Source organism: Fulmarus glacialis, unplaced genomic scaffold (genome assembly GCF_000690835.1).
Source record: "Fulmarus glacialis isolate BGI_N327 unplaced genomic scaffold, ASM69083v1 scaffold15665, whole genome shotgun sequence".
Classification (NCBI taxonomy): Eukaryota; Metazoa; Chordata; class Aves; order Procellariiformes; family Procellariidae; genus Fulmarus; species Fulmarus glacialis.
The window spans coordinates 1-18,672 of NW_009212513.1; the positions used below are offsets into that span (position 1 = coordinate 1).

The 18,672-nt window shown below is 40.3% G+C and overlaps 1 protein-coding gene across 1 annotated transcript in view; it reads right to left on the bottom strand.

The window, feature by feature from the left end:
• Positions 1–288: 288 nt before the first annotated feature.
• TEC (tec protein tyrosine kinase) overlaps positions 289–18,672 on the bottom strand; it is a gene marked incomplete at its 3' end in the record, with an annotated part of 30,822 nt that continues 12,438 nt past the window's right edge. The window contains exons 2-16 of the mRNA XM_009577913.1: positions 14,013–14,114; positions 12,923–13,004; positions 11,167–11,295; positions 9,699–9,739; positions 9,040–9,221; positions 8,040–8,105; positions 6,213–6,267; positions 5,970–6,049; positions 5,302–5,435; positions 3,991–4,065; positions 3,019–3,190; positions 2,638–2,854; positions 2,050–2,114; positions 792–910; positions 289–446 (exon numbers count right to left, since the gene is read on the bottom strand). Coding sequence (XP_009576208.1) covers positions 289–446; positions 792–910; positions 2,050–2,114; positions 2,638–2,854; positions 3,019–3,190; positions 3,991–4,065; positions 5,302–5,435; positions 5,970–6,049; positions 6,213–6,267; positions 8,040–8,105; positions 9,040–9,221; positions 9,699–9,739; positions 11,167–11,295; positions 12,923–13,004; positions 14,013–14,114 — 1,677 coding nt within the window. The remainder of the gene's footprint in view (positions 447–791; positions 911–2,049; positions 2,115–2,637; positions 2,855–3,018; positions 3,191–3,990; positions 4,066–5,301; positions 5,436–5,969; positions 6,050–6,212; positions 6,268–8,039; positions 8,106–9,039; positions 9,222–9,698; positions 9,740–11,166; positions 11,296–12,922; positions 13,005–14,012; positions 14,115–18,672) is intronic.

The following is an 18,672-nucleotide window of genomic DNA, read 5'->3' on the forward strand; positions in this document are numbered from 1 at the left end:
CCTTAATGATTCTATGATTCTACAATCATGACCAGCACAGATTTAGCAATTATTTCATTTTGTTACTAAATGCCTTTGCATACTTAATCCGACAATCTGTTTATTTCATAGAAATTTCCCCAGTGGTTTTTCTTATCAGTTGCAAACCAGGGGGAAATCTTTTAGCAATAAACACATGAATAGCTGAGAGAGCTGGATACAGTCAGAATGCTGCAATAGGGATTAATTGCTGTTGCTAGATTGACCTTTTTTCCAATTGAAAGACAAAAAAAATAAAAAAGTATATACCTCCTGCCAGCACATCATCATCATTTCATACACTTGCTTACAGGCGAGTTTGGGCCGATACAAACGATGTCCTTGGCTAACCATCGTTACCACTTCATAGTTGGAGCTTTTTTCAAAGGGCATTTTTCCTTCCGTAAAAACTTCCCACATTAAAACACCTGACAAAAAAGAAAATAAACATTAAGAAAATAAGAAAATAACTTCTAAAAAATATGTTTATTTTGAGCCCTGGGCTCAGGATTTCTGATAGATAAATAGTTTGAGATCCATATTCTAGAAAGTGTTCACATGTGTCATTGCTGAAAACATCTTATTCTAGTAGTATCGGTTTTAATAAATAGCAGTTCTAAAGGTCTCTGTGAAACTTTACGCAAGGAAAAAACCATGGCAAATGGTTTCTCAGAGCTTCTTCCCAGATGTCTGAATCCTTCCCAATAACTGGAGCTTAACTGCTATTGATAAAATGTAAAAATAGTGCTTTCTTTCAGTGACGAACAGCTTACCGAACGACCAGACATCTGACTTGCTGCTGAATCGGCTATAATTAAAAACTTCTGGGGGGCACCATTTCACAGGAAATTTAGCCCCAGAGGAGCTTGTGTATTGATCATCAAGGACGTACCTTAAAAAAAAAAAAAAAAAAAAAAAAAAAAAAAAAAAAAAAAAACATTATAAAAAAAAAAAAAAAAAAAAAAAAAAAAAGAAAGAGAAAAACATTATATCCTTCAGTCAGCCTCCAAGTCTGCAAATTATAATTTAGATTTGGATTTGAATATTAGAAGCTCATATTGCCACCTAATGGCCATGACTGTTAGCATCACACAATCAAAATAGCTTCTCTGGGGCAGTACTAAGGTTTCAGTTCATTTTTCTTATGACCTCAGTCTTCTCTTGTGATTATTAGCAATACAACACAGGTCTAGGCCACCTGCAAATTAAGTGTCTGTATTACGAGAGAAAATGATGCAAAAGCATAAATTTCTTGCTCTGTTTCTCACCAGCCAGTCTGAATTCGGATGTCAGGGGACATGCAAGCTCAGTAGCACAGAAAGGTGGCAAAAGCAAAGAACAGCACGGTCAAGCCATGGTGCTTTAACATCTTCCTTGTAGGCACTGCTCGCCACCCCCTGCCTCACCCACACATCACCCACCTGATGTAGCACCCGCAGGTGCTAACAAGGGCAGGAAATTAACCCCGCTCCAGGTCTCAGCACCTCCCAGCGCTTTGGCTAGCAAGATGCAACTCTGAACCATCTACCCCAAGAGGATCCCAAACTCACTGAACAGCCTCTTTCTATCATTTATTTACCAAAATACAGATTAACAACTATTATTTCTGCAGCAGAAGCTCTGCTGTCCGAGACACAAGCTCTAATATGCCTCCTGCATCACTACAAGATTAAAATTTCTAAGATTTTCACAGCTGTTACAGAAAGTTGCTTATAGAAGACCAGTCAGACCACGAGTCAGTTCAAAGCCAGGCCTCTCATGGTAAGCTCTAGACACACTTCTCTAGAGAATAAACTGCCTAGTTTTGATTTTCCAGAATTAAAATGAGTAAGGAAATCGACACATGACCACAGAATGAACAAGCTTTAAAAGGCACTGGAAAAAAATGAACCAAAGGATGTTTCCTAGCGAGGTCAAAAAAGATCATTTTTGCCCATAATTTTGCTGGGTGTGTGTTGCCTTAAGGCTAAGCACAAGGGTTAGGTGAGTTTTCCCAAATCCCCACAAATGTGTTTGCACACTCTGCCATACCTTGTCATCCCAAAATCTGACACTTTGACCACTCCTGAGTCACTCACCAAGCAGTTCCTGGCAGCCTGCATAGAGAATGGTTAGATTTGCATGAAAAACTTGCAGTCTTTTGCAGAGAAATTACAATGGTCTAATAAGGACTTTGTCCTCATTGCTTAGCAAGTTCACCAATTTACCAGTGTATTCTCATTATAAAAGGTACATATGCATTTGCTCTTGACAGTTCTGTTTTTACAACTAAAACATTTTATAAAAAATAACCAGAAAAAATTATCATCTTGAGGGATTCACGAGTGGTGAAAATGGCACCAATACAGAACAGAGATACGCTATTATATCATCACAAATAGCTACTAACTCTTTATAAAAATTTCAGAGAGATTTTATTCCACTTTCTTGGGAGAGAGAAACCTCTCAATTTTCTGTACAGGGCAATTTTAGAGACTTGATTAGACCCTAAAGAGCCAACTTCAACTACTTAGAGTTTCCTGCAAGAACAAAAGCAGTTATTTACAAACAGGCTGTTCCAAAAAGGAATAGGTAAAGTTCAAAAATAAAAATTTCAAATATTGCCTAATGGGATGTTACCAGGTCTCTGTGGATAAAGCTGTTTCTCTCCAGGTACTCCATTCCCTCACATACATCTTGGCACATAGTGAGCAGGACGTCTTTACTCAAAACTCCCCGTTTTTGTCTCAGGTAATTGAGAAGGCAGCCATGCTCCATGAACTCTGTCACAATGTAAATAGGTCTCTGTTGTGTGCACACACCATACAGCTGAACTAATTTAGGATGCGTTAGCTTCCTGAAAAGATTGAGATCATGTCGTTATTACTTCCTCTGCCCAGTGCTAGCTCTCCACCCCACAAAACTGCAAAAATACCACCTGCCTGAAGTGTTTTATTTATAATCAGTAAACGGCATCAGAGGCCTAGAACTGGCAATAAAAGTGCCAAGCACACAACTCACATCATTACTTTAGCTTCTTCAATGAAATCCTCTTCATACATGGCACCTTCCCGAATTGCCTTGATGGCCACTTTATACTGCGCCCTCCATTTCCCAAGGCGCACTACGCCGAAGAGACCGCTCCCCAGTTCTCTCATGAACGTCAGTTCTGAGGGATTAATTTCCCATTTCTCTATAAAACAAAACAAACAAGAGCCCGTGACTGCTGTACTAGGGAACATACCGAACTGGTAGGCAATAGGGAGGAGGAAAGGCAAACACTAGATTACTAGCAAATCAGGGAATTTAGGGAGAAAACGTCTTAGAATTAACTTGAAAATGAAGCATTTCTATATGTCACAAAACAAACAAACTTTTAGCTAGGCTTAAACTTTAAGCAGCTCCTGACCAACACAGAATGCAAAACTTAAAACTTTCCTGAAGCCAGTAATTACATGCTGGTACTATCAGACTTGATTTCAACAAGCTGCCATCATAGAAAGTTGTGCCAGTGCATAGCAGCTGCTCACATCACCTGATGTGCCATGCTTAATACAGGTTATTCCAAATTAAAAAAAAAAAAAAAGTAACCCCAAAAAAAAAAAAAAAAAAAAAAAAAAGAAGTAACAAAGATCAAAGGAGCTAAGGTCGAGTCAGAAGTCTGGAGGCTTATTAAGGAGCCAAAGGCACAGCTCAAGGTGTCCACAAAAGCATGGAGGAAGATGCTGAATTCCCCTGGAGCACCGGCAACACGTTCTGCCTCCCCTCGCTGCTGCCCTTGGCACCACACTACCTACCACCAGCCATCACGCCTTCGCACGCCGATCCTCTGAGCAAGGGTCTCCAAGGTACAACCTGGACCCATGTAAGTTAGTATAGGCAATCACAGTACAAAATTAGGTCTTTTCAAAATTTTTTAGAAACTATTGTGGCAACTTACTTGTATAAAATCATTACAAAAGCTACATGCAGATTAATATAACACACAATTACCATAGCTGAATCCTGCCGTTGTTGGTGCTGTCGTCTTCTTTGGGGTCACTGGGTAACGCAGCCTGGTAACAAGACCTGAGGTTCAAAGATAATTCAAGAGACACAGCTTACTTCTGAAATAGTGCCTGGCAGCAAATCAGCCACTTGTTCATTGCAAACTACAACACTGATTAACAATAAGCTTATCATTATATAGAGCTTTGACCATATTTTCTGCTATTGCATTGGTTTGACTCCTCAAAGTGGCTACAAGAGGTCTACAAGAGCACTCACTGCATCTAATTCGCTGCTGCTTCTTTACTGGTGAGAGATAGATATAGATATATGCATACATATTTGTGTTTTACAGTTATACTGGCACCAACAAAGGCTGAGGACCCCTTTCAGATCAGAAAGATTACCTAAAATGTATACTCTCAATGTTACTTTTGATTATTTCTGTCTCACACATATAAATCCCAGCAGTTTCATGTGAGGATTTTACATATACAAAACAAATGCTGCATGTTAGCTGAATATTCTCCTAAAATGTTGTCAGAACTCAATACACCATAAGGTAAAAGCAACGAAGCAATTAAAAAACAAGTAGTAAAATCAGTTTTAATAAATGAAAAGCAGTGTTATGTTTTGGAGCATATTTTCCAGAATGTCATCAGGAAATGCCAGGTCATCTGAATTAGATACAAACATCTGGAAAATACCGTCATGAGGGAACTTTATGCACAGACTGGACTTGGAAAAAAAAAAGTACTATATTAGTATCTGTGCCTTGAACCTGATTCCTAAACTCTCCCCATCCCACCATACAGTGGGCGGACACCAGCATCAGCCATCAGCTATAGATCTGAAGTGTCTAACCTTTATAAAGACTCATCTTTAGGGATTTCCTAAACAACACATTACTGTTCTCCTCATCTGTCCGCTCTATGGGAAGATTAGATCATTTTAAGTAGTGGTGACCCGCAGGTAAAAAGCTAGTGCCTGGAGAGTACTCTGGGGAAGTACCATCCCTATCCATCTGCTGTGGGTTACAGGCAGCTGATGGAGACACCATGTGGAGCTAATGAGTGATATTTCCTGACTCGATACAGCTGTTGTTCTGTTACTCTGGGGCAGGAACTTTTTTTTTTTGTTACATAAAACCTTTCAAATGATTGCCTATATTGAAAAAATGTGAAAATGCAGTGTCTCATGACTTCCCTGAAAAAGAAAGATCTATAAAAACCTAAAAACTTTCATTAAAACCCTAAAACGCCTCACACTCCTTTTCAAATCAAACCTAAGTGACAGAAAAAAATCCAATTCATCTACCTGCTGCGTTATGTTTATGATACTCAATTATTTCTGGAATGGAGTTAAAGAGATGTTTTTCTGCGAGGTAGTACTGCTTTGGTGATGTCACTGTTTCTTTTATATGGTAGTGTCTTATTCCTGATGAACCTTCTCTGGAAAAATAACAATAATAATAATAACAATTAGTAACAATACAATGTCATTTGTTGTTAATTTAAGAGGAGTACATTGACTAGGAAAAGGAAACCGAAAGGGCCAGCGTGGATGCCTAATGTCACACACTTCAGGAACAGCTTGAATATCAAAGATCCTGAGCCTTCATCTCAGTGCTCAGACCAAGCTGAAGATTAACCCATAAAAGGTTAATTTTCAGCCCAGCAAGCTCCCTGATTCAGCTCACCATACGCTGACGCAAACACTTGGGCTGGCAGGAGGGAAGAGACCAAACGGGGTGGGAAAGCAAGGCCTCCTTCTTTGAATGGCAGTACAGGTCTACTCTGGATTAAAGCAAACGTGACCTAACCATGGGGTCGAGAAGCTCATTTTAGTCGCCCATCTTTGCTATCGCAGCACCCTCGTTTCTTTGTTGAGCTCTCTGCTGGGCTCTCCTCCAGCCCATAGATTTGGAGATGGATGCAAATGGGTTCGGACGAGACAAGGTGTGCAGAGCAGCCACAGAAACTCACCCTCCAAATTTTGTATAAAGGGAAACTGTGTACAGGCCAGGCTGACTTGAGTCTCTCACCACAAAACCACCTTCTTTATCCTAAAATGGAAGTACATCGACAGTTTTGTACAAGCGGTTTTAATCTGCATGTCTCTTCTACTCGTTCTGCAATTTGGACATGCCAAAAACAAGCATTTGCTTTAATAAAAGAAACTACTGAACGCGAATTTCATGGTTAATACTGCAAGGCTGCCGTACTCACCTCATTTCTGAGGAGCTGCTCTGCCTTGCTTCTGTTCAGGTTTCTGCTGTACCACCTGCAACACAGTATCAGTAACCAAAACTTCTCCAAAGTGCATGATTTCCATAAGATGCTTAAAGCAAAGTATTACATAGCTACAGATTCAATAACTTTATGATAACAAAGGTCAACAACCGAATTTTAGTTAATACACAAAAATCAGTCTCTATTACATTGTGCAGTTATCCCATAAAAATGCCCTGAAACACATCCAGTGAGATCCCACAGAAGCCAATAAAGTTCAGGTAATGGAACTAATTTTTCAGGAAAAACACTTCTCAGATGTGCAGAGGTTGATGGCAGTAGTTGCTCTGACGGGCAGCCCAAGGGTAGGCTGACAGCCCCGGGGAAGCAGCTGCCTGCACACCAGTCGAGCCACCTGCGGAGCTGGCCGCTAGACTGCTATTTCATTCAATAACTTCACGGTTCTGATTTTCCAGGGAGGACCACCTACCAAAGAGGAGGTTGAAAGTGAATTAAATGTCACGGTTGCACATCCCCGAGCTCGGTGCTGCATGGGAAAGTTGAAGCAGCCAAGGAAGCACTGACATTTCAGCCAGCTGCAGCGAATAATATAAAAAGGAAAAACAGGCAGCTCGCAAATGGCGCTGTGCAATCGTTTTGAGCTATGCTGTCACAGCGGTAACTGAGCAGGGAAGTGGCACAGCAGCCTCTTATCAAGTTCTGCTGTTCCGGAGATAGTGGTTTCTTGCAGTTGGTAGATGACCTGGAGTAATCCTCCCTGGACTGCACAGTGACTCAGAATTACGGCCCCAAGGTGGTAAGGCACAAAGTGGCTGGACCAGATAAGGCAGCCCAGTTCCTTCCTTCCCTTTCTGCCAGCCCCACGGCCCAGCCCAGAGCAGGGCAGGGCTCTTAGCAAGAGCCTCTAAGATGAGAAAGAAACAAAGAACAAGTAATTCCCGCTAGTGAAGCTGAGGGCAAAATCCCAGAAATTCCACCTTCTGTCAAAACACAGCAGTAAGAGCCATATGTGTCTGAGAGTAGAGTTTTGGAACTACTAATGCGGTTTTGTAAACTGGTTTTAATTATTATTTCCTTACAGCTCCATTTTATCTAAAAGTCATGAAATATGTTTTAAGTTTTCAGGCACAACAGTTTATGCTGTACTGAAATTTGAATATCAAGAACAACAAGCTTGGAGACTACAGTGTTAAATTTTATCCTGATGTTCTCAAATAAGTACTCCATAAGTAAACATCAACTGGAAAAAGCTTTTTTTTTTTTAAAAAAAAAGCTATACTTTTAGAGCCAATAAGTTATATGCATACACTGAGACTTAAAATGCACCGAGTGATATATTTTCCCGAAAATTAGAGCTGCCTTCCAAAATCTGATCTGTTATGTTTACTTTGAATGATTTCCACTGTTTTCTACTCTGCTATCTTACTGCCACACACTTTGGATAGACACGTCACTTTAATATTTAAAAAACATTCAGCACACTTATAATGGGTAAATTTCCTTTAAAGTTTCCCTTTGTCTATCAGAGAATTGGGAGGGGTTTTTTTGCTTTAATAGTGATAGCCTAAAAACTACATGCCTGATGGCCATCTCACTGATGTGATTACATTATAAAGTCACAGCAAAATCGATGAGGAGAATCAGAACAAATATATGCCTATTTCAAATATTTAAGTTTCATCTCTGAGATAATTGCTATCGTATGTAAATAATTGCTTTCAAAACTTTAAAAATACATTGTCATTCTTAAAGCATAGGTTTCATTTTATGATCTTCCAGATTTTAAGTCAAATATTCACTTACTCATATTGATCAAGGTTATTGGACTTCTTTCCTGTTACATAGTTGCTTGGAATATATCCTTGTTTTCTAAAAAAATATATAATATATAATCTGAGTGAAAACATGTAAAATTGCATGCCTAGAAGACAGTGTTTCATTCTGCTAATTACCAGAGGTCCCTCACTGTAATTTATTTATTACTGACCTACCCACTCTATTGCTGGTTATACAGAAACTAATTTTCCACATCAGCATTTCCACATTAACTTTCAGCGCGCCTAAAGAGACGACACGGGCAGCAGAAGTGTCCAAGAAAACCAGCAGAAGGGGTGAAGAAGAGTAACCCTCTGCTGCTCTGTCACTTCTGCCTTCGGAGGTCCCAGTCAGTCACTGGAAATACGTTTGGAGCCTGCCACAGCCTGATAACTCGCAATTACCCCTAACATATTGCAAAAGGGACCTGATAAATATTGAAGTATGGAAACTTTCACCTTTAAAACCACAGGGAAAAATTTTAATCCAGGGAATGTAAAGTTGTAGTCTTTAAGGCATCTCACTGCAGCCCTCTCTCAACTCATTCAGAGATTGCCCCTAATGATCCAGCTATTAAGTAAGATGATGATTATTCAAGTCTGGAAGTCGGAGCCTGCTGAGCTGAGTGTTAACCATATTGCTCTCTAATGAGCTGTTCCCCAGGGAAGCAGGAGTACTGTACCAGTCTAGCAAGGGTTTGCAGGCTGGCTGATGCTTTGATAGTGAAACCATAAAGTTTGACAGGAAATATAATTGGAAAAGTTTTCAGTTCTGCAACAGTCTTTCACTCAGGCCCCATTATATATCAAGAACTGCACTTTTTAAGATTGGTTTCTATCTGGGAGTAAAGATACGGACGAGATTTCAGGGCTGGGGTCCAAAGTGGGGTCTAATACAGTTATTTGTTGACACATAGTCAATAGAAACTGCTACAACATGGAAATAGCCTTATGAACTTTAAAACAAAAAACAAGGAACTCATGTTTACCCATATTTGTCTCTCGCCTTCCACCAGTGAATGTCATTCTTCTCAATCACCGTATATTCTTCACCTTTCTCTAATCTTAAATCATGATGTTCTGTAGGCTCAAAGTCATACATTGCTACCACTACCTCCTCCTCTTCGTTGCCATTTTCTTCAACTGGAGGAACAGGTGGTGGAGGCCTTCGCTGAAAACAACTCAATGTTATCAGTCCACTCTGCTCCACTCCACCCCACCCTTACCACGACACCAGCACAAACCAGCCGAGCATCCCAGAGGCAAAAGCTGGGCTAGTTCTGGGTTGCCCCAGGAGCGAGCTGCGGTGGCCTGGCGAGGCAGCTGGGGCACATGGAAGATGATCAACATGGGTGCTACCCATGGGGCTGGCTTGCGCTGCAGCTCTGCAGCTGCCGGTAAAGGGCAGCACTAGCTGGCGTTTGCTTTCCAACCCCGGCTCCCACCAGCAGCACAGATACGGGTAACAGGTGCCACTAAATTTCAATGGGATTTTCTCAGCGTGGGTTTGAGATAGAGCATGATGCCCACTGACGCATACAGAAATAGACCTTTGCTGTAGGATATGGAAAGAATCACAGGAAATCTAAACACCATCTCAAAATCCAGCAATTTTTTATCTATTCAATATTTTAAAGACACTACCTACCGCATTTTTTTCTGGCATTGGAGAGGGCAATCTCATTACACCTAGAAACAGAGCATAGGAAAGGATCTCTGTCTATTCATTTAGCTATAAATTTAAAAACTGAATAAAAGGTTTAAATTTCAGATAAGGTTTTAATATCTTAACTAGCCTTCAGGATAGTTTAGTAAGTCAGAAAGAAAAGATAGCTCCAGTTAAGCATTAGGAAAACATTGATTAAATATTCTTGCAAAAACATCCTAAATCAGACAGCAGCCTACATTTACCACAGGAGTTGGCAATATCTGTGCCACACCTGAACATGCCATGCAGAGATCCCTGAACCAGCCCTTAGATGCAGAAATATAGGAGAAATAAGAGAGAGATTAAAAAAGTATATAAAAAGGAAGCAGTACTCTTGTCACCATGATAATCTAAAGGTCTGTTTCTATCAACATCTGCTCTTCTGAAAAAATAATACTCCCCCTGACCCTTGCTTTGCTTAATAAGGCATAAATGTTGTATGTATTTTTTATTACTTCTCTCAGGTCCAAGAGTATTTTTTTCTCCTGTGCTGCTTTTTCCCCCACTTAAAAGGTTGAGCTGTATGTCAGGTTTTACATCTTCCTGACAAATAAGACTGACCACGAGCCACTGTTCATTCTTCAAGTCTTTCAATGCAACTAAACCCACAGGTCCCCACCATTCCCAATTAAGACCCTGATGTAGGAAACCATCCGGGCACCGCTGATTTCACTGGGAGGTAAGAAATGGCTCAATTTCTTTTCCTACTATGGAATTTTCCTTAATTTGAGGACTAAATAATTACTGTATCCTTATGTAGGACAATATTGCAGTGAGGCTCACACTTGCACGTCTTTGCATGCTACAGCATCCACTGCTGAACAAGCAGAACGTGTGATTTGGATGCTGGAAGATGCACGTGCCTATGGAAGTCACGGTTCATCCAGGTTCAGCATATGGACGTCTACAAGCCTCTAAGAAAATTCAGTCACGTGTCTGTAAATACATTAAGCCTTCTTCTATCATTTTTACACTGGTGTGGTAACACCAAATGCAACACAGTTATTATTCTTTTATGTGGGTATGTACAAGTTATTTATTAAAACTGAAAAGCTGGCAAGGATTTCTAGCTGAATCTTTTTCACCATCAGGTTTTATCCTGAGTCTGAGGTAAACACTTGGTCAAATAAGTTTCAGATGGGAGAAACAGACCAAATTCAGCAACCTCAATGATTCCTTTCAGCTTTTTCCAAACATTTTTTGGGAGGACAATTCACTGGCTTTTATATTTTTTTACAAAACGCTTGGAAATGAAACACATTTTGATTTACTTTAGGCACAGTATCACTGATTCACTCTGCTCTATAAATTTGCCTAATATCTAGGGCATTCAGGTGTGATGACAGGATCATATAGAAAAGCAGAAAAATATGCTAAAACAAATTCATATGAAAACATATGTACTTACTGTTTTCAAAAAGATTGTATTTTTCACAGCCAGGTGCTAATTTTTCTGTCTGTCTGCAGCACTGATAAATTCCCTCTGTCCAGAATTTAGGATGATATTTTACCATTATATTGCTGTTGTTTTTTATTTCTACAAGAAGAAAAAGAGCATATATTGAGAGATATTAAAAAAAAATCTGCAAGAGGGACATTTTCAATAAATATTACAGTATCTTTGACAGGAGGCATAATCTCCACTTCTTATTGGCCTTACTACAGCATTGCTTCTCTTAAGGACCTTCTAACAAGTTTATAAGGGTGATACAATGGTAGTAGAGGACATTTTTAGGATAATACATGACTTTATTCCAGAAGAGAGTGCTATACCCCCTGCCTAAACTGGCCACCCCAGCAGGGGCAGGCATTTGGTGCATCCAGGAAAGGAGACCCAGGCACACACCTGCGCCCTGCGAAGCAGTCAGGCAGCTGTGAAGGCCCTGGGGGCTCTGCCCGCCCCTTTTCTTTTTACTACTGCTGCAAGTGACTCAATTTCCTCTACAAATAGTGTTCTGGAGGGAAACATAGCTGACATTTATCACTATTCCATGGCACAACGTCTGCGTTTGGCTTGAAAGGCTCCTTAACCCTGTCCTATGGGCTTGCTGAGTTTCAGAGGTTATTCCCTGCCCTGTAGTCTCCAGCCCAGGAATTATTTATTACTTTACAGAGCACCTGCAATTAATGTGAACATTTGATGGTTGCAGAAAGCATTAAGACATTCTTGAGGAAAAAAAAACCAAGACAAACCACCACACATCTTCACTCACTATGATAGCATTTATCAGATCACATCTCAGTGGAGATGACTCCTGTCATTTTATGTCCGTGTAAGACCATCACCAGGCCCACAATGTTGTCTAGCTACATTCAAACAAAACTTTTCAGTGATGCCACTAACTATCTTGGATAAGCTTTTTGATGATTTACATGTTGTGCAAAAACATACAGTCAAATTCTGATTGCAGCTGGACTTCACAAATCGAATTAAATCAGCCTGGGTGTTTGATACTCCCAGGACCGGTTATCACACTCTGTGTATGCAAACCATGAGCTGGCCCAATAAAAATAAAAATCGGTAGATACATGCAATAGGAGCTCTTCCATTTTATTTTTCTAGCTTGTTGTGGGTTGACGCTGGCCAGCAGCTAAGCACCCACACAGCCACTCGCCCTCGCCCACTCCCCCCACCCAGCGAGACAGGGGAGAGAACAGAAAGAGCAAGAGGTGAACAGTTGTGGGTTGAGATAAAGACAGCTTAATAACCAAAAGAAAGAAAAAAAACCAAAAGTGATGTAAAGGCAATCGCTCACCATCTCCCACAAAACAGACCAATGCCCAGCCAGTCTCTGAGCAACGGCCAATATGGAAGCCAAAAAACCCCAGCCCCCGTCTTCCTCTACCCCAGTTTTTATTGCCGAGCATGACATTATATGGCCTAGAATATTCCTTTGGTCAGCCCAGGTCCGCTGTCGCAGCTGTGTCACCTCCCAGCCTCTCGCCCACCCTCAGCCTACTCGCTGCGGGGGCAGAGGGAGAAAAAGGCAAAGCCCCCATGCTGTGCAAGCACTGCTCAGCAACCACTAAAACACCGGTGTGTTTTCAACACTGTTTTGGCCACAAATCCAAAACACAGCACCAAGTTAACTCCATCCCCGCCAGACAGCTCAAGTAAAAGTATCTAAACATGTCAGATGTTAAGTATGAGCAATTTCCATTACCTTCTTTCAGATTCCTCACCCACTGATCCCGGCTTTGTGCACTTGGTGCAAAAATATACAGCGTATTAGCATCATATACAACCTGGAGGGGGGATAAATAAATAAATACATTCACCTGGTAATATTCATTTATGTATTCCTCAGGAAACATAACAAGACAAATGACTCTTACATTGGCAAAATTAGTGTCCTCAGCCACAAAACGCAGAAACTGGGAAAAGGTTTTTCAGGTTTACTATTCCCACATGGTGCTTTCAGTGGAATAAGGAAGGATTTTGTAATGGTGTATTATCTTGCGAGCATTTCTTAAAATGTTTGCTTCACACTTTGCTTTGTTCGTTCTTCACCGTGTGTTTTCTAGAAACAGTTCAATGTAACTGCTAAAGCTATTTTATAATCAGACATCCTTTGTTCCCGGCCAAGTCATAACTCCTTGTGATTCTGTACTGCTCTGGGGTGATTCCTGCCTTCTTTTTCTTCACTGCTTGTATTAGTGGAAAGCAAGTATTGCCCTGGGAGAAAGGGGCCAGAGTCCCCTCTCCAGCAGTGGACTTCACCGTCACTCCAATAATTCCCTCTTTTGTAAGCAGGCACAGCATCCGACCCCCCATATCTAAACATTTCCTTTTCCCCTCTAAGCACTTTTTGCCTGTGTTTATTTCCATTCAGTTCACAATGGACGAAAAAGCAACAATATTTATCTGGATTTTCTTATTCTTATATAATTTAATGGTAATTAAATTTAATGTGGAAGAATGAAGACAGGGAAAATGGGCTGCCAGCTAACCTGTTTTGGAGGAAGACCAGGACAAGGCACTTTCCAGGCAAAACCCAAGCAGAGAAAGTGGGGAAAAGAAAAAGACCAAGTGTATGAGGCATAGCTCTCAAGGGAGGGGACTGCAGGGGGAGCAGAGCTTGCTGGGGATGGTTTTTAATCACTGATCCTGAACCACCTCTGACACAGCCCCAGAGAGCCAAAGAACGGGCTCAGTATTTAGAAGTGACAGTAATTTCAAGCAAGTTACATACAAATGGCTTGGCACCATTGAAAAGAGCATGGTAATTTATATTTTATGTAAAAGGAACATACCTGAAATGGATATTTATTTTGACAGGGAATAATACCATCACTTTTTACAACTTCTACACATTTAATCCTTGAAATATCCACAGATCCTTTTCTGTACTTTTTCTAGAAGAGAAAAGCAAAAAACATTACGTAAAATTTATCTAATTCTCTTTTTTTCCAGGAGACACTTCTTGCTTTCTTTTCCACTTATGATACTGATGCTGCTTTAACTGCAGAAGTAATTTGAAAAATGAGAGAGGGAGGATATAAAGATATACAGCGGTGAAAGTGCACAGAGTACAGTATAATTGCTTAGTAAAAAGTACCAATTCTTTCTATATAAACTTCCCAATCAGTTGTAATCACAGGTTTAATCTACTCTTCTTTAAAAAAAAAAAAAAAAAACAACCAAAAAAACCAAACTTGAGTACAGATGAAGGAAGGCCTCCCCCTTGCTGATTTTAAATTATGATTAAAACCAGTGAGGGAAATAGGTGCCAATGCATCATCTCATCTGCCATCACTCTATTGCTGAAGTGCTCCCACCATTTTGTGGATACCACTGTGTTTCACCAAGTTTCCGGATAAACTGGGATGCTGCTCAGGCAACTCAAGTGCCTGCTGAGGCACGAAGAAGGTAGGGGTGAAACCCATCCCTGGGCCAAACTGGGGTCTGTGTTGAAGGAACTTCTTTGACCAAGGCTAAGAGAAGCCCTGAAGAAGCAAGCTCAAAAGCACAGACATCTGAGAAGATTTGGCTTGCCTAAATTGACAATTATGAAGATTTTAAAGAAGGAAAGGAGTGCCCACAGCACTCAGCAGGTGCTGCCCAAAGTAACAATGCATGGAAACACAGTGTAGTTCAACACTCCAGAGAGGAAGCTCCTTGGAAGAACAGCCCATAACAGTGTGTACTGGGCTTTAGCCTTCATGTAAAAGCAGTAGGAAATAACACTGAAGTCTGCACACAACCAGACCTTTTTAAGATGGCTGTTTCTGAAGGAATTGTTCAAAACCATTTTGCTTCACCTGAAGCAGAAGAGGCTAAAAATGAAAGCCCAGCACAGAAATTTACAACGTGCTCTACTACGTGGCAAAGGGAAACACATGAACAATACACTTCTGAGGGCAAAATCATGATGAATCTACAGAGACTGTAAAGGGCCACCTCTCACTTTTGGAAGAACCAAGTCTCTAAGAGGAGAGGAAGTTTCTACTGGAATCCGGAACAAAACAAAAATGGCAGCAGCTCGTGGCTGGTCCTGAATTAATCCACGTCAAAAATTTTGACTTGCCAAGCACATCCAACACATCCAGTCCAGAGTGCAGCTTAAGAAAGATGAACACTGTTCACACAACATGGAAATAATTAGTAATTACTGAATTATTTGAGATACTCCAATCCTTACTCAGCTGCCCTCTTCTCTCCTGAGGATGGAAATTTCAGCCCATATAGCACAAGTCTGGCACAATCATAAGCAACTGAAAACAGTCTTATAAACAGAAACAAAGAGCAACTTCAAATACAGCTGTCACGATTCCACCACCCTAGAAACACAATAGTTACTACCGATGGAAAACATGGAAGTTTCGTCAGCATTTAAAATACATTTAGTACTCTGTCTCTTATGTGTATTTTTATGAAGAAAGCAGACAGAGAAAATGCGCATGAAGAATTCATGCACGTCATGGTCAGCATCAGGAAGAATGACAGGAACTAAGTTCAGATAAAGCTGTAACTGTTATTTAATACCAGAAAAAACAAAATCCCAAAAAAAGAAGCCCCAATAAGGGGCTTTTTAAAATTGGGGGGGGGGGCGGGAAGGAAAAAAAAAAGAATTAGGCATTTTAATGAACCATTAAAAAAAGTCAAAGTCAAATCATAAACATTACTATGAGCTGTACTACAAAGCTATATCATGTTATGCTGAAAAATAATTTGCACCAAGTATGCAACCTTGGATTTTTGATCAAAAAAACGTTTCAAGTCTTCTGTTTATTTTATGGTACCTCCTTATTTGAACTTTGCATGAATGTAAAACAATGTAATACATTCATGCAAATGCCAAAAATTGAGTTACTGAATTCTACACCACTTGGTACAGCAGCAAGTATTGCTTCTCTCTTCTCCTTGTCACTGCATGGCAGGCCTGGCAGCTTCAGGGCTGCCAGATTAGCCAATGCAGAACAGGAGGATCCGAACAAGATGTGCTTTTTCATGAAGCACAGAATTCAATGCTCCACATAGTTGTGTTGAAGACACCTCTCCAGATCTTTCTTCCTGCACAACAACATACAAAGAAGAAACGCTTGCCACTTCTGTAATGTATCTGCCCAGCTTTCTGCATTCAGTGGAGTACTCGTATATTGCTTGGATCCCATCTGTTGGTTAACTGAGGTTGTGGGACAGAAAGAGATTATATGCATTGGGTTTTTTATCCAGAATGACAGAAATTCCTTGGAGGAACAGGCTTTATTACTTTCTCTGAACCTACCTCTCCTCCAAGACTCAGAGATTTTCATGCCAGTTCTGGCATTCAGTGAGTGCTTACACAAAAGGAGCACACATCTGCCAGGAGGACAAAGGACAGGAATCCAACAAGATAATCAACTAACATTTGGGGGGAAAAAATAAAGCAAACCTCCTGATACACAGCACATCATTCTAGTAATTGTATTTCCTAAGTCATCGCTTTGTATACTTTCATGATTTAAGGTGGCTCAGTTTGCTTCATCATGAGATGCTAAATTAAGCCAACTCAAAAGTTGACCCGTCTTACAACTCAATCCAGCAAATTAAGCCTAACACCAGATAACATTCTTCTATTTTTGCATACTTTACAGATAAAAAAACCTTACATATGTGAAATTAAATACAAATGTACTGCTCCAGACATGTTTCAGATTGCATCAGAAGTAACAGTTATTAATGGCCAGCAGGCTTCAAATTGTCAGGTGTGCAGCTGTGTTTTAGCTCAGCATTTCTCACTATTAAACCTAAGGGGCACAGGAGCAGGAAGGAATGACTCAAGAAAAATGCTAACAAGACCACTGCAATTTCTCTCCCCTCCCTACTTAAATTATATCCCTCTATAATGGGACATCTTGCACACCATCACTGTGTTGCATTTATCGTGCAAGCCAAATGGCTTACTCTAGACCCAGGCATACGGCAGATATGAAATGCAGAATCAAGGGAGAGCTCGAGCACTAAAGTAGTTGGGAAGCAGAGGTGCAGGCATGAGCCAGCCATGAGCAATCCACCCGCAACTACTCTTTCCAACAAGTGAACTCTGCTACGAAGAGACAAAATTAGTACAGTGGCTAATTATGCAATGTCAAACCATAGGAGGCAGAGGGACATTTTTCACAGTTGTTTTTGGAGGTGGAAGATGGCTAACATAGTAGAAAAAGGTTAGATTCGCTGTAGAAATAGTATTTCACCAGCACATTCATGCATGCTGTCTGAACTGGACACAAGTATTCACAGAGGATTTGGAAAAAGTCAAAGGCTAGTGAACCCAAGGGACCTATCAAAGCTGGTGCACCCCTTTTTCTGAAGATAGATATATGCCTCTAGAGGGAGGTCTATAGAAGGAAACATGGTTAGAACAGTAATAATGGTATAAAAATACTATATCCCAATAAGGATAACAAATAGATAAAAATATGTGCTTCAAAGCCACACTAAAGCTTGGGGTTTTTTTATCTGCTTGCTGAAAATAACAAAAGGGAAGTGACTATACAGAAACTACTATACAAAGCTTCTCAAAATGCAAAATGCCATGTGTACTTCATACTTGCCTACGCTTCAAAAATTTGATTTACAGTTTTAGAAGCCCTGCTCCTTGCTCACAATGAGGATGGGCAGCCCAGGCAGTTAAGTCTTGTTTCCATGCAATGCAAAAAGAATAAGCTATTCCTATTATTTAACATACGAGACAGTAATATCAAGAAGTTATAACACAAGACCTACATTGTCAAATATGGAACAAATATATGATTACACAATTCCTTTAAAAAAAAAATCTTACAATACAGGAAGACAAGAAATACCTATGTGTTAGATAAGTATACAATCAAACAGCTCATCCTCTGTACACTTAGAATTACTCCTCTGCTGAATATAGTAAGTAGCCTTATACCTTAAGAAGCCTATATTCCCACTATCAGATAAAATGTTTCTTCAGTGTATTTCCTCTTTGCTGATGAAGCTATTGTGCCGCGTACCCTCAGAAAAGTGGGGTTGAGGTGTTAAACAATACAAAGGACATTCCATTTGGGAAAAAAAAAATCAATGAAAACATGCAGAAATCAGCCCGGCTGTCAAGAAATAGCTATATTTTGTCTCACCCATGCTGTCTCTCTCTTTGTTGTTCATAATATTTCTTTCTCCCATGCTTATCCCCACGTAGGAAATCCTGAGGTCATCAGCATGTGACCCGTGGAACTTGTGTCCTCACAAGTATAAAAGGTCTCAGCATTACTGACATCTCCTTTTATGGAGCTGCTCTGCAACTTTACAAAACCTCAGAAAAGCCTGGCTAACCCAACATCCCCTGTAGAGAACTTCTCTGGTAGAATATGCTCCAGAGCCAAACATAAGCGTGTTTTTGTTTTTTGTTTGGGTTGGTTTGTTTGTTGGGTTTTTTTGTTTGTTTTGGGTTTTTTCGGGGGGGGG